This window comes from Nelumbo nucifera, chromosome 7, assembly GCF_055504915.1.
Source record: "Nelumbo nucifera cultivar China Antique chromosome 7, China Antique-T2T, whole genome shotgun sequence".
NCBI lineage: Eukaryota > Viridiplantae > Streptophyta > Magnoliopsida > Proteales > Nelumbonaceae > Nelumbo > Nelumbo nucifera.
Window position 1 is genome coordinate 34,458,850 of NC_142655.1, and position 15,648 is coordinate 34,474,497.

Here is a 15,648-nt window from a genome sequence, read left to right on the forward strand (position 1 = left end):
TCATGGTTTAGAATCAATGGGTCCAGTAACCTCAATTGAAAATTTTCCTGATTTAGGCCACAAAGATTTTGATCTATTGCTGTGGGGAGATGGTGCCTGTTATAGTTTACAAAAATTTCTTTTCAATAAATGATAATCAACATGCTAGCCTAAGACATCCCTCCTCTATTTAGTTGTTGGTTTTCAAAAGGTCCAATCCATGATGTTTCCTACATGAGCACATTATAGTGTATTAGTGTTGCATAAATTTATAAGAAAAAGTGATTGGAATATATATAGTTTTGAAGAATACTTTTATCACCTGACTTGGTTGAGGTCTAGTGGGTTCTGTTTTAGTAAACACACTTCCCAGCACTTCTTGTATGTGAACATTATTAACAAATGAGGCAAGATGATTATACATGAGCCAATGGAGTGGTGAAAGCATGGTGTTAACATTCTGCTGCCAATCCTATAAACACATATTAGAAGGTACCACATATTAGAAGAGACATTTTCATTTTGAGGGATGGTATTAAAACCATAAATGAAGAAACTAATTTACATGAACTCGGTTTGGAATTGCATTATGTGATTAAGCTCTACTTGCAATAGACTCCCAAAACCTTTAGACCTATATTATAAGAGTCTTAGAAGGGTTTCAATGCATGATATATTGAACTTTAATGCCTAACCTAATTAAACTTTGATACCTGTGTGGATGTTATAGAGTGATTATATTCTTGTTCTTTTGTCATATTCTTATTGGCCATATGATTCAAATACCTATGTAGTGCATTTCTCAATAGATTGGCCCTTCTTTGGTCTCTTTCTCTTGGTTATCGCTTTCTCTAAGGCATTTTTTGGCCTTTTTGAAGAGTGCACCTTGGAAGCCTTGTGCTTAAATCCTTTCACATGCCTTTGAAGCCCATATCCCACCGAACTAGAATTTGTGTTGCAATTGATATCCTTTACAACTTGTGTGCCATAAGTTGAAATTTGTGTGTCATTAGTTTTAACTTGTGTGCCATCAAGATCTATGTAAGAAGAACCTTCAACTTTGATGTCATCAAATGCTACAGATAATTGACCAGTAGTTGTTTGCTTTATACACCTTGACACATCTTCCAAGAGCTTTTCTCCTACTTGCATAGCCATCTTGTAAGCATCATGATTAGGTGCAGCTTGATTAACTATTTGTGTGAACAAATGAAATAGCTCTTTCTTCTATGTTGCCATTCTTGTAGCTTCATCCAAATGCCCATGTGATGCTTCACTCTTGGTTTTTTTTTGCATTAATAGTTCACCTTCTCAAAACATGGCACGAGGGCAAGACTTTCACCCGTCTATAATCAAGTATTTTCAAAGCATGTTTGCACAAGAATCCAACAAACTTGAAGTTCTTATAGCTGCAATTGACTGAATTGTTACTTGAATCAAAAGTCACCTTGTATCGACGATTCACACCATACAAGCCAACTGTATATTTAGTTGTTATTTCAAACACAACACAATCTTCTTCAATCTTATAATTTAATTGTTGCAATACCTCATATTGGAACATGGAAAAAATTGGTGGGGTATACACACGAGAAGCAAAATCTAAAATTGCCATATTTGTTGCGATGAATGGAATGCTTTGTGTTGCTGCAAATTCGGCTTTCAACTCTTCATATCTCCTATCAGAAACTACCCTCTCGAAGTGTCGAAGGAACCTTGATAGGTCATACTTAATATTGACATTTTTTAATACAGCTATTCAGACTCTCGCTCCTCTGTGTTGTGCTCATGTCGGTAGAAAATGTTTGACGCCCAAATACTAATGCCCATTTGTATCTTTTACTATACAATCTTTGCAACCATTCATTCTCTTGAAGTGTGTATTTATTAATCATGTTTTTCCATGCATTTTCAAATTCATCAACATCATCATAATCATACACACAACCTCTAAAGTCTTGCGAAAATGATTTGAACTTTTCAAATACACCGCTAAGGTGTTTTGCAGCATTCTAGAACATGTGCCAAACACATAACCGATGATGTGATTGAGGTAGCACCAAACTAACTGCTTTTGCCATAGCTACATCATCATCGGTGAGAATTGTTTGCGGTGGTTTTCCACCCATTGTTTTGAGAAACACCTCAAACAACCATTCAAATGAAGCTGTAGTTTCATCATATAATAATGCAGCACGAAAAATTATTGTCTACCTATAATTATTCACTCCCACGAAAACTGCAAGTGGTTTGTTCTCCTTGTTTGTTCTGTATGTAGTGTCAAAACTTACCATATCACCAAAATGAGCATAATCCACTATCATTTGTGCAGCTGCCCAAAACAAATTTGTAACTAGCTTAGCTTGGTCAAGTTGTATTGCATAGACAAATGATGGATCCTGTAATTGCTTGTATTCAAAATATTGCAAAATACCACATGCCTCCCCCTTCTCCATATTCCTAGTTTGGTATGAATGCAAATAGTTTTTTAAATCTACAGAAGTGAACCTAACATTTTCATGACCACTGGCTTCCCTTGCCATTAGCTCCAAACTGCTTTTAGAGCTATTCCCGCATCATCTACCATTTTAGCTTGAAAACCTTATGTCACTAACCATTCTTTGTGATCTCAACATATGTGATTTGGTAGGGATCACAATCATATGATTATGAGTCTCATTGAAACCAATGACACGATAACCATCATTCGAACGACTTATTGTCATAGTTGCCATACAACCACATTTTGTTTCTGGTCGGTGAATCTTGGCATTCAAACATCTATTTGCTTTACGCTTTCATTCTCTAGAGCAACAAAACTTTCCATATCTTACTTTGTTAGACCGTTTACACACTACCTTACTTGCTTTCCGAATACTATATCCTACCTTTCCAGCATACGTGTTATAAAACAAATATGCTTCCTCCATCGTTGGAAATGCCATGCCAATCTTTGGGGTCCACTTTTTAGGAATGAGACTTAACTTTTCCTTAAGTTTGTTTTGTATGTTTGCATCAATGTTTGTATTTTCTTTAGATGTAAGCAAATCATCATTGGGCTTGGGTGGTTCATTTATGTAAAAAGAAGGTGTTACCTCATTTAAATCATAGGTGGTGTTAAGTGAAGGGTTTGGTGGTCCACCTATGTCTTCATCCAAGTCAAAATCCAGTTTCCGCATGGAGTAGGGGATACCATCCATTTCCTGTTCCACACATCAAAATTTAATTAATTATATGCTAATGTTATCACATCTCATAAGAGAGTCCCTTTTATTGAGAAGTATCTAAAGAAAATGTAAATTGGCGCATAATTTGTTTTCTTTAGGTGGAATAACACAATCTTGCATTTTATTAATAAAAAACATAAAGTTGATATAACCGAAGTGGACTACTGAGATGTAGGTCTAATGGTTAGAGTTGAAGAACACCAACTAAGATAAGCATCCACACAAGTGAGTAAGGAATTAAGGTTATTTGGAATTTAAGAACATAGCACAAAACAGACTAAGCTTCACTTGATTTCTTTTTTTTGTTCATCATTTTAACATAATTACTTAAAGATAGGAAAATAACTTGGCCATAAGCAGTTTTTGGTTTGAAAAACATCTATTCTTTTAATAAATTTTACTTTACCATAGAAAATTTTATTAATAAAAGAAAAATGGAAATATCTCCCAACACAGGTGGTCTGGCAGTGATTGCATCCATATGCTGCTTTTTGTATAATTCAAACAATACACTGCTTTTTGTTTCCATTAACGTATAGCTATTGGCTGCACTGAATAGATCTGTACTCATGTATATGGTTTTGAATAGATCCCATGGAAGTCTTGTTTAGAAGCTACAATTTGGAGCACATGGAATGGAAGGAATTGGATGGCAGAATTGCCAAGGAGAATTTGAGTTTCCTACAATCCATGATAGTCTTTTGTTCTATTCTATTCTATTATTCTTGATTTTTGAAGAAGTTTAAAGGTTCGAATTTTTTCTGGTTATGATGCCATCTTTAGTGGAAAAAACTAATTTGTAATTTTTACAGTGTGGCCAATTTTAAATGGTTGATTTGTTAGTCTGATGCCTACTGAAACAGTTCTTGCACATTGGGTCATTCATGTTACTTGAACTTATTTCATTTTTTACTTATGGATATTGGTTGTTGGTAAGTTTCTCAATACAAGAATTACTAAACGTGTTAACAATCTACCACATTTTTATTGATAGAAAAAATCTTGCCAATCGTCAAGAAACAACATTTATTGCTCTGCACCCTATTTATTTGCAATGTCGCTGTTATATAGGTAAAATTATTAAGAATATTCTAAACGACATGTTTTTCGCAAGCATTCCTCCTCACGCACACAATAACAGTGATGTAGCTTAGATTTATTGTTGGGGAAGCAAAAGGAAGGAGGTATATTACCCAAGATTTATCGCCAGTTGCCCAAGGATTAATCGTCAGTAGAATATCGCTGCCATCAATAGTAAGGGTCAGGTCAGGTGGCTTTTCATGGGAGAAGACTATGTTTTGAAAAGTAAAGAAGAAGGAAGGCTTACCTGCGTTCTATCACCGGTCGCCGGTGAAAGAAGGATCGCCAGTGATGTTTTTTGTCTTCACCAATTGGAGAGGAGAGCAGAACAGGGATTCAGTGAATTTAATTTGGGTAGAAAGACACGGGAAAAAAAGAGAAGGGAAGAGGGAAAATCGTTTTAAATGGAGGAATAACTAACAATGTTTCGTGCTAAACGCCTGTTTACACATGCGCTTAGGGACGCGTGTCGTTCTCTTGTAATTTTCGAACGGTATTCGAATGCATAAAGAAGTGAGTGAAGCCGAACTCGAGTGAGTAGTGTGTCATGACTCACGGTCCCCTACAGGGTGGGTAGGGATGTAGGGTAGGTGAACTACGGGGTGGGTAGGTAGGTGGCTGTCTGTAATGTTTTACCGGTTTACCCTTTGGGTAGTTTAAAATGGTGTGACCTCTCCGTAGTGGGGTGAGCTTATAAGGGGATCGACTTGGCTGTTTTGGGTTGTTAGCTTCGTGTGCATGACAAGCTTGAATCCTTTTCTTTCTTGATAAACACAAGCTTGAATCTTTACTACCTGTTCGAGGACCAACGGAAAGCTTGGAGCGTTTTTGTGCAACCTATCGTCGGCCAAAGGTCCTCAGGTTGGTCTGTTTCTGGTTTTTGCTTTGTATACGGGATTTTATGTTTATTTTCATAAGTATTTGGCATGATGGACATATAAAAATCGAGTGCAAGGAGCCTTGAAAGTTTTAAGTTGCATCTCTTTTACCCTATAAATATTAATCATCTTTTGTCTTGATTTCTTTTGGCCGAATGAATTTTATCATCTTAATCCGTTTGATCAATTGCTACGGAAATACACTTTGTTAAAATTGAAAGAAATGCTTCGCATGGGTGAGGTTTTGATGATGCATAAATAATAGCTTCCTCGGTTGGACGGCTTACTTACCTTGAGAATTCTGATGATGTTTAGAGGACATGGTTATCCTATCCATGGGACTTATTAATTCCTTTGTGGAAAACTCATTAGTTAGCTGATTGCGACCAGCTATCTAAATTAGCACTTTTTCCTGATAGTCTCTAAAGAATGTGATTGTTGAAACTAAATTATATTGATCTGGTTGGCTTGATTTTGTCACCGGAAATCTTAGAGGTGATGCTCATTCATCCAATGCTTGGATCTTAAAACTGATCAGCCAAAACAGATAAGGATGCCTAGTTTCATTCATTGTGAGCAGCCGTTTAACACACATGACCTGATTATTAGCAAACAGACTTGTGTTGATCTGAAGCTTTTGGAAAAAGGGGCTGGTTAGTTGGTTCGGGTAATAATTGCAACCAGGGGTTAAATTAAAGTGAACACACATTAGGTTTCCAAAAGAAACAGATTATATTTGCATAGATCACTAATCTCCTAAAATTAAAATCCATGGCCCATTCACGAAATGTTATAATCATTAAATCTCCATCTCTTCTCCTTAAGCATACATCTATTGGGCTTTCAGTAAAGACTTAATTCCTTCTTTGAATTTTCCTATTTTCATATGGCCAATAGTTTTTTTTTTTCTTTTTTTTCGATGAATAACTAAAATATTTCATTAAGAACCACCCAACTGCTAATCAAAGTCAAGTAGTACAATAATTCCCAAAATGAAGTCCCAATATAGCAACAAAACAGTATAAAATAATCATTTTATTATAGAATACACCCCATCACTGGATGTCCCTATTCTAGCTGCTCCCTTGACACCCCTGCTCTTTCCAAAGAATCTGCTAGCATGTATGCACTTCTAGGAACCCAGTTGAATGAAATGTTCAAAGAGGCACCTAGATAGTTAGTCTGTCTCACCGGGCACCTAAACTCCCAAGGGATTAGTTCTCAGGTGTTCATCCAATACATTACAGTTTGGCAGTCTCCCTCCACTTCCACATCTAGCATTCCTTGCACCTTCATCAATTTCAGACCTTGAATTAAGCCAACGTTTCAGCCCATAAAGAAATCCTAGTCTCATAAGAACTCTTAAATATTATACAGCATTTAAGCTCCTTTAGCCATAAAAAGTCATTGGCTACATTAATTGAAGTTCTCTAAAACCTCAATATTATTGAAAGAAGGACCATGGTGTATTGAGTCATTGGATTTATGTCCATGCCTGTAAGTCTGTAACACTATCTTAATTGAGTTCAGATGAATGCAATACAGAAGAGTTAAAAGTGTTCTTTAGACCATATGTATGGTCAACTTGTCTACATCCATATTCCAATCCGTACTGATACCTGTAGGGTCTTAGCATACTATGGCTACAAGGCAGCTTTAATAATCTTAAACCATAAATCGGTTCAATAGATGGAGAAGTAGTATCAAAAGAGTATGTTTTTGTGAACATCATAGGATTCCGCTATCCTGAATTTCTGCCCTCTCTTCAGTGTACTATTTTTTGGTATACTACTTTTTTAATGAAAAAATAGTATACCAAAAGAAACCAGTCACATTAACGAAAATATGCTTTGGGTATATTGTTTTCCCAATAAGTATAAGTAAATGGTTGTTCTCACATGCAAAAGTTATCACAGTTGGTCTCTTTTCCTTTTTCTTTTTTTCTGTTTTTTGTAGAAGATGCTTAGAAGTTTAGGTCTGACTGGTTGGAAGATAGTTGTTTTCATTCTTATAAAGAAGACTTTGGTACCTTCTTTTTTATACTATTATAGCAGCTTAACTTTTATTTTTATGGTACTTCATAAATGCATTTAACTTCTAGTTACCTATGTGGTGACTTGCCTCAGTGTAACTTTTTTCTTTGAAAGTAAGTAAAAATTTTATTAAAGAAAATGAAAAATGGATACAACCTAAGGTGATAAGATATCACCAAGAAACACATAAAACAAAACAAACTCCTTTGTCTCAACTCCACTTAGTCTTAATCCTAACTATTTGGTGTTGGCTGTATAAATTCTGTCCTTCAGTGCTCCATCAAGAAGCCATATTTTCTGTCAAATTGCAAGTCCATGGTGACATCATCACCTGGGCAGGCCAAGCCACCTGGTTTTCACTATGGTTTGTGTAGAGAGACTAGGCCGAATGGGCCTTAGTCTTTGTTGGTAATTAAATATTGTCTTGTTTATGTTTTATTTGTTAATGGGCCTGTTAAGTTCTATTTTTTTTTTTTTTATTTCTTTTGAGTGTTTGATGAGCGAGCTGCCCACTTAAGGGCAGAGATGTAATTAACCTCAGTTAAGTTAGATTAAATAAAAAGATTAGTGAGAGAAGAGATAAGATCATCGAACTCTCTTCTCCTTTCATCTTCTTTTCTGTTGTAATCACCTTTTTTCTTTTACTGCTGTAACCAGAGTTTGATAATCAGATTTGAAAGACAGACTTGCATCTTGGTATCAGAGTAGTTCCTTCTTTTTTTCTTTCTTTTCCCATACACCCTTGGATTAGAAGAGTGTATGGAGAGATAAGTCTCTAATCTATTAGAGGACTGTTTGCCTAGTTGGTAGAGGGTTTGGAGAGTTAGAATCTGGCTGAAGATTACCAAGAAGTGAAGCTGTTATTTTGCCTAAAACCCTAGTCGACTAGAGAGATTTCAAGTTACAGGTTAAGGAGAAGGATTGGGTGTGACACTTAGGGCTTGGGGGGTTTCTTTTGATCTCCAGAAGTGGGCAGTTGAGGTTTGAAGAAGTTTGGGAAGCTTTGATAGGAGCGACTACTTCTCTCTTTCTCCCAAGTAGCCAGGTTAGTGCAAGACTTTGGCTTGAAATAATGCAGTGTTGATCACTCTGTGTTTACTAGGGACTCATCATTTGAGAAAGTCATTCTAGTAGTGTATGTTGATGATATTGTTCTCACTAGCAATGAAATAGAATTGATGATTTGAAACAGTTCCTACAGCAACACTTTCAAATTAAAGATCTAGGAACCTTGAAGTACTTTCTTGGAATTGAGTTAGCTCGATCGAAGTGGGGAATCTCTTTGCCCCAACAAAAGTATGTTTTGGATATGTTGGATGAAACTGGATTGTTGGGATCCAAGCTAGTTGAAACTCCTATGGTTCCCAATGTGAAGATGATTGATAATCAGGGGGAGCCATTAGAAAACTGTACAAGGTATTGGAGACTAGTAGGCAAGTTGATCTATCTTACCATCACTAGGCCTGACATCTCTTTTAGTATTGGAGTCCTTAGTCAATTCATGCAGAATCCAACAATTGCTCATTGGGATGGTGTTATGAGGGTGCTGAAGTATCTAAAGGGTGCTCCTTGTTGAGGGATTTTGTATAAGGAAGGGGGAGATGTGTTTTTAGCTGGGTACTCAGATGCAGATTGGGTAGGGTCTCCAATGAATAGGAAGTTTACTACAAGTTATTATACCTTTTTGTGCGGAAATCTTGTTACTTGGAAGAACAAGAAGCAGAGTGTGGTTACTAGGAGTAGTGCTAAAGCTGAATACAGGGCAATGGCCCTTGCTACCTATGAGCTAGTTTGGTTGAAGCATCTTCTTCAGGAGATGAATATCACAATTTGTCAACCCATTAAATTGTTTTGTGACAAACGAGCTGCAACACATATTTCCTCCAATCTAGTGTTTCATGAAAGGACTAAACACATTGAAATTGATTAGCATTTTGTGTGAGAGAGTGACAAGTGGAGAGGTTGTTACTCCCTATGTTAAACCTAAAGACCAAGTAGATGATATTTTTATTAAAAGTGTGGGTCGCTCAAGGATGGATTATATTTGTAACAAGATGGAATTTTATAATATATATTCTCCAACTTGAGGGGGGAGTGTTAGAATTGTTAGAATTAGTTAATAGGGGCATTATTGTCTTTTTCATGTTATTTTTCTCTTATGTCTATTGTAACTTACCTAAGGGTATTGTAGTCATTTCAGCTTTACTAGAACGCTAATATAACCTGGGTCGACAGTAAGGAGGTGTGGGTTAGATTTCTCCTTGCTAGTCTTCCCTCTTTTCTTCTCATTTTCTTCTCTTTCCCTTCTCTTTCTCTTCCTATCTTCTCCTCTTTCTTTCCTTTATCCTTTTCTTCACCTTTTCTTTTCTTTATTAAAGTTGGAACACTTTCATCCTACTTTGAGGCCTTTGGGGTTATTCATCAAAGTTCTTGTTCCTACACTCCACAATAGAATGGAGTGGCAGAAAAGGAAGAACCACCATGTGGTTGAAGTTGCCAGAAGCCTCTTTTTTTTCATCTCATGTTCCTATTAAATTTTGGGGGGATGCTGTCCTTACTACATACTTGATTAACTGTATGCCTTCCCGGGTTCTGGGTTTCAAAACCCCTTTTAGCCTTCTCTTTCCATATGAGGATCTCTTCTCAATTCCTCTCTGAGTTTTTGGGTGCACATGCTATGTGCATGTTCATAACCATCAGAGACACAAATTTGAGCTTAAGGCACACAAGTGTGTCTTCCTAGGATATGCCTCTACACAGAAGGGATATTGTTGTTTTGATCCAATTTGTGGCACTCATTTTGTCTATAGAGATGTCACATTTGCTGAGTTTATTCCTTTCTTTGGTACTTCTCTTAAGGGGGAGTATTTTGAGGAGTCGTTTGCTATGTCCCATGCTATTCCTTTTCTAGTTCCTATTGCGTCTTTTGTTGAGTCCTCTACTTCTATTGCACCTCCTCCCACTGTGTCTACTTCACATGTTCTTTCTCCCCTCCTCCACCAACTCATCCTCCCATGTTTCCTTCACATCCTATTGTCCGAAGGTGGTACCAAAGATAAAGACTCAGGTATGGGCAAGTTGTTTCCACTCCTTCAACAGAGCCTCTTGCACCTCCCATCACTATTGAGGTCACAGGTCAGTCTTCCTCTGACCCGTCTACTACCTTCCCAGACCTTGACCTTCCTATTGCCCTTTGCAAAGGTAAATAGAAGTGTACAACACATTGTATCTCTAAACACCTATCCTACAACCCTCTTTCTCTAACCTATTATTCTTTTCTTGCCCCTATTTCTACACACGTGATTCCTAGGTTTGTACTAGTTGCCTTGTCCAAACCCGAATAGAGGGATGCTACGATGACTGAGCTAGGTGCTTTGCATAAGAACCATACCTGGGATATTGTGGACTTGCTTAAGGGGAAGGAACCAGTGGGTTGTAAATGGGTATTCACTATCAAGTATCATTTTGATGGTACTGTTGAGAGGTTTAAGGCTCGATTGGTTGCTAGAGGCTATACTCAAATGTATGGTATTGATTACCTTGAAACTTTTTCTCCTGTGGCTAAAATGACTTCAGTCTGAGTTTTGTTATCTCTAGCTGTTACTTTTGATTGGCCTCTTCATCAATTTGATGTTAAAAATGCCTTTTGAATGGAGACCTACATGAAGAAGTTTATATGTTTTTACCTCCAAGAGTGTATGGGAAGGAAATGCAAGGAAAGGTGTGTAAATTGAAGAAGTTCCTTTATGGTCTCAAACAGTCTCTTAGAGCTTGGTTTGAGAGATTTAAAGTTGCCCTTGTTTCTTTTGGTTACATATAGACTCAATTTGACCATACTTTATTTGTGAAGAGAAGTAATTCCTTGGTAACTTTTTTGATTGTTTATGTTAATAACATTGTGGTTACTAGTAATGACACCCATGAAGTGGTTATGCTCAAAAAGTTTCTTAACATTGAGTTTGAGATCAAGGATTTGGAGGATCTCAAATATTTCTTGAGAATTGAAGTTGCTCAATCTAAGGATTGTATCTTCATTTCTTAACTTAACTATGTTCTTGATCTTCTTGTAGAGACTGGCAAACTTGGTGCTAAATCGACCTCTACCCTTATAGACTTAAATCACAAGCTTTTTGCTATTGGTGGTGAACTATTGTCTGATAGGGGAATGTTCTAGAGACTGCTTGGGAAGTTGTTATTATCTCTGCATGACTCGACCAAATATTTCTTATGCAGTGAGTGTCATTAATCAGTTTATGCATTCTCTTAGAGATACACATTTAGTAGCTGCAGAAAGAGTTTTGTGTTATGTGAAAGGCACTCCAGGGAAAGGTATCTTGATTTCCAAGCATGGACACATGAAGTTGGAAGCATACACTGATGCAAACTAAGCTAGATTTATTGATGATAGGAGATCCACCTCTGGATACTGTGCTTTGGTGGCAGGGAACATTGTCTCATGGAGTAAGAAGTAGTTTGTAATAGCAAGATCTTCAGCTGAAGAAGAGTACAGGGCAATGGTACATGGAGTGTCAGAATTAGTGGCTGAGGTCACTTTTGGGAAAGTTGGGTATTGACTGTGAGCCAATGATGCTCTATTGTGACAACCAGGCAGCTATCAACGTTGCACATAATCCTGTCCAGCATGACAGAACTAAGCACATAGAGGTCGATAGACATTTTATATGGGAAAGAGTTGCTTCAAGGGAAGTTTTCTTGCCATTCATTACTTCAGAAGAGCAGTTAGCTGATGTCTTCACCAAAGGTGTTCCAAAAGGAAAATTGACACACTATATAAACAAGCTGGGCATGATTGATTTCTATGCTTAGCTTGAGGGGGAGTGTAGGGAGACTGGGCCGATGGGCCCTAGTCCTTGTTGGTAATTAAATATTGTCTTGTTTATGTTTTATTTGTTAATAGGCCTGTTAACTTCTTTTTTATTTCTTTTAAGTGATTGATGAGCTGGCCGCCCACTTAAGGGCAGAGATTTAATTAACCTCAGTTAAGTTAGATTAAATAAAAAGATTAGTGAGAGAGGAGAGAAGATCATCAAACTCTCTTCTCTTTTCTCTTCTTCTCCATCTTCTTCTTCTTTTCTGCTGTAATCACTGTTTTTTCTTCTTTCTTTGCTGCTGTAATCAGATTTGAATGCATCTGTTTGCAATTTCAAAATGAATGGGCATTTCACCACAAAGATGGGGGAACTTTTGGGATATTATGCTAATTTCGATTAGATATCTGGACAATCTAAAAATTCGGGGAAATTTTCTAAAGACATGAAAATAATTAATAAACCTTAAGGAATCATTAGAAGTATAATTGCACATTTAAAGATAAAAAACCATAGCAAACAATTATATTAACCAAATAAGAGAATATTAAGAGAGTTAAATAGGTATCTTTGTTTGTCTACCTTTTGGTATTTTAGCCATCTTCTTTTCATTACATATGCCATTTACTTTCCTTTTTTACTTTTGTCTTTTTTGTTACTATATGTTTTTATAAGATTGAGAATCTTCTTTTATTAGTTGTGTGCCCTTTTTATTTTGAATTAAGTAGCTTAATAAGTGAATTATATCAAAATAGTAAGCCAATCATCCAATCATTGATTCACAATTTGTTCTTTTAAGAAAAGATTTTTAAAATATTATGATGATTTTAATGAAATATCATAGAGTCTCTAACAATATTCTAAAGGTTGGAACCTTCAATGTTTGGTCTATCAATGAAATCTGAAATATTGCTAACATACCGGCAATATAGCAGAAATATTCACCCTGTTTGGTTTGTAGGAAGATTTTGGTGGGATTGGAAAATGGGGTGAGAACGTGTGAAATTTTCATTTTCCTTTGTTTAATTATACAAGGGAAAATGGTGGGAATATTTCTGTTCCCATGTTTGGTTTCTGGGAAAATAATTGAGAGAAAATGTGTCTACTTCAGTTCATTCGATTTTGGAAAGTATAGTCTAAAGGTAGTAATTGGTTATTCTTCAATTGCTCAAAGCCCTTCATGTGTGATCCAAAAAACTATGAAATTGTTGGAAAAGAGCCCTAATTTTGTAGGAACTTCCTTACGTATTAGGGTGGCAATGAGTAGTCTTAACCAACTCAATATGGCCCTAATCAGAAGCCAATGTCTCTTGCAGCCATTGCAAGAAAGAGAAACTACCAGAAAAGTTAAGACCATGGTAGAGACCTTGAAGGTCACACATCACTGCAAATAAGTGTACCTCTTTTCTCAAGCTTAAACTGAAATGGTGTATTATTTCAGAAATCCAAAACTAAAAGATTTACAAAATATGGCCTTGGATCCAAACTGTTGACAAACGTAGCAATTACACTCAAAGTTCAAACCAAAGATGTAATCCATACAAAAGAAAGAGAAACTTGGCAATCCCTTCAAAGGTTTTCATTTTTTCTATAAATTTCAGCTTCATCAACAATTACAAAATAAAAGAACAATTAAGTACAGGATATTGCTCCAGATTAATCTATTTCAAGTGGACAGGTGGCCTCAATACAGTTACATATGCAAGAACTAAGAAGACAAATGGATAAGTGGCCTCGATACAATTACAGATGTAATAAATCTGTTAAAGCTGTTACATGTTCTGTTATCAGTGTGTGAGTTGAGACGAGTCTATATCTTGTAACTCTAAACATAACTTAATATGAAGACAGACTGGCTTCTCTTTCCCACTGTTCTTTGCTTCCCTTGTTTCTGATTTTTCAAGGGTTTCTATGAGTTTCTCTTTCCCCCCATTTTTTTTTCTTCCACTGCTTCTGATTTTTCAAGAGTTGCTATGAGCTTCTCTTTCCCACCGTTTTTTGCTTCCCTTGCTTCTGATTTCTCAAGAGTTGCTATAACTGGCACCAAAAGAATCTATATATGCAACTGAAAGAGGTTTGATAGAACACAACATTGATTGCTCATCTGATTTGGTGTACGGAGTCATTAGATAAATGATTTGCATGGAGATCCATGCCCACCATTGAACAGTTCCAGTTACCCTCACTTATAATGGAGCCATTAGTGGCGCTGGAAATTAACAAGAAGTTAAACTCAGAGGTTATGTTACTAAATACAACAAAGCTCAAATCTGAGATACTGAACCCAGATGGTGAAGACATTTCAGATCTGGGTTTTCTGCTACAGATCAAGCAAGGGAAATGCAAAATCATAAAGAAATGTTTGCCAGAGGACAGCCATAATCAACGGGGACCATGGCAGCCATGAGAAGTCGGCTTGGCAGAAAATTGTGAGAAGCTTGGAGTTGTCAATTGTTTTAGGCTTTTAGCTATGTTCAGCAGAGGAAGTGGAGAAGACTACTATGCTCTGAGAAGCCCTGAAATATTTTATTTCAACTTTCCTTTTCACCATTTTTTATGCGACCCCACGTCCTGGCTTTTGGGAAGTTGCATCCACGATTTCTCTTAACATCCACTCCTGTCTTGGTGAACAAACACAGGATAATGGAATCTTTCAAGAATATTCCATATTTCCTAGTGGTTTCTTGCAAACAAAATGAAGCCTGAGGAAAAAAGGATTCTTGGAAAATTTTGTTTCTCCCCTAGCAAAATGATGAGATTTTGGGAAAGTGCTGACAAATCTCATTGATATTGTGAACCATGGTTTTCATTAAGTGCCTTTGCTTAAGAGATAAAAGTTTAGACATCTGATCTACCCTCCTTGTCTTGTCATCTTGATATAAGTTGTTGGATTTGAAGGTACTATTAGAACATGGAATGCATCCAGACTCATATTTGGCAAAACAGTTTCAGTAACAGTATCAAGTATTAATTGCAGCATGGATAAAGTACAGGCTTGTGTTGATTAATCTTTGGTGTAAGTAGTTATTTTACGACGCCACTTATACAATTATAGGACTAGCTGGTGTAATTATCCTTTTATAATTTTAATGGAACTCTGTTATTTGTCATATATATATATATATATATATAGATAGATAGATAGATAGATCTCCGTATATAGAAAACCAGTATTTTAGTATTGTATGACCCTAACATGTATTGTTTGTAGTTGTAAAAGTTACAAGTTTTAGACTGTTTATGACAAGAAGTTAGTGCTTTGAAACTTCTGGTCTTGATATATGCAAGAAATATTATTTCTAACAGATTGATTGTCATTTTGGCAGGTAAGCTTATTCTTAGTACTGAATATTGTTTTATTTATCATACATGATTTGGAGAATAATATGATTAACATTTCAAATTCAATAGAGTAAGAGGTTGCCTCTATTTTTTACATGATGAGTTATCTATGGGTTTCAAGATGAGCAGAATTTGTTATAGATAATAGACTCTAGATTCTTGCTTACCATCTTTACAGCCATTAAAGTATTTAATGGATACTATTTAATTAATTATTTGTTTAACACATTTTGCATGATTTGTTCAATATGAGATTATGATATTGCTATCCACTTTTTCA

At 36.2% G+C, this 15,648-nt stretch overlaps 2 protein-coding genes across 7 annotated transcripts in view; one reads left to right on the plus strand and one right to left on the minus strand.

Annotated features, from left to right (window-relative positions):
- LOC104598318 (uncharacterized) lies at nucleotides 1–4,812 on the minus strand. The gene is made up of 5 exons (XM_088892378.1): nucleotides 4,534–4,812; nucleotides 4,400–4,448; nucleotides 3,075–3,182; nucleotides 302–451; nucleotides 1–209 (listed from the first exon to the last, which is right to left on the minus strand). The coding sequence occupies exons 3-5, from the start codon at nucleotides 3,177–3,179 to the stop codon at nucleotides 150–152; spliced, it is 315 nt and encodes a 104-aa protein (XP_088748504.1). The 5' UTR covers nucleotides 3,180–3,182; nucleotides 4,400–4,448; nucleotides 4,534–4,812; the 3' UTR covers nucleotides 1–149.
- An 83-nt stretch (nucleotides 4,813–4,895) lies between these two features.
- LOC104598319 (putative disease resistance protein At4g19050) overlaps nucleotides 4,896–15,648 on the plus strand; it is a 42,681-nt gene continuing 31,928 nt past the window's right edge. For 4 of the 6 annotated variants that reach the window (XR_016078801.1, XR_002022718.2, XR_002022720.2 and 1 more), the window contains exon 1: nucleotides 4,898–5,147. The gene's annotated coding sequence lies outside the window, so the exon portion shown is untranslated. Of the gene's footprint in view, nucleotides 5,148–14,924; nucleotides 15,043–15,648 lie in introns of all 6 variants that reach the window. The other 2 variants (XR_016078802.1, XM_010260339.3) reach the window with 2 other exon arrangements.

Coding starts and splice junctions, on each gene's coding strand:
- LOC104598318 (XM_088892378.1), bottom strand. CDS start 3,179: ATGGATGGTATCCCCTACTCCATGCGGAAACTGGATTTTGACTTGGAT. Junction 452..3,074: donor CCACCTATGATTTAAATGAG/GTAACACCTTCT, acceptor ATGTGTTTATAG/GATTGGCAGCAGAATGTTAA. Junction 210..301: donor CTAGACCTCAACCAAGTCAG/GTGATAAAAGTA, acceptor GTGCTCATGTAG/GAAACATCATGGATTGGACC.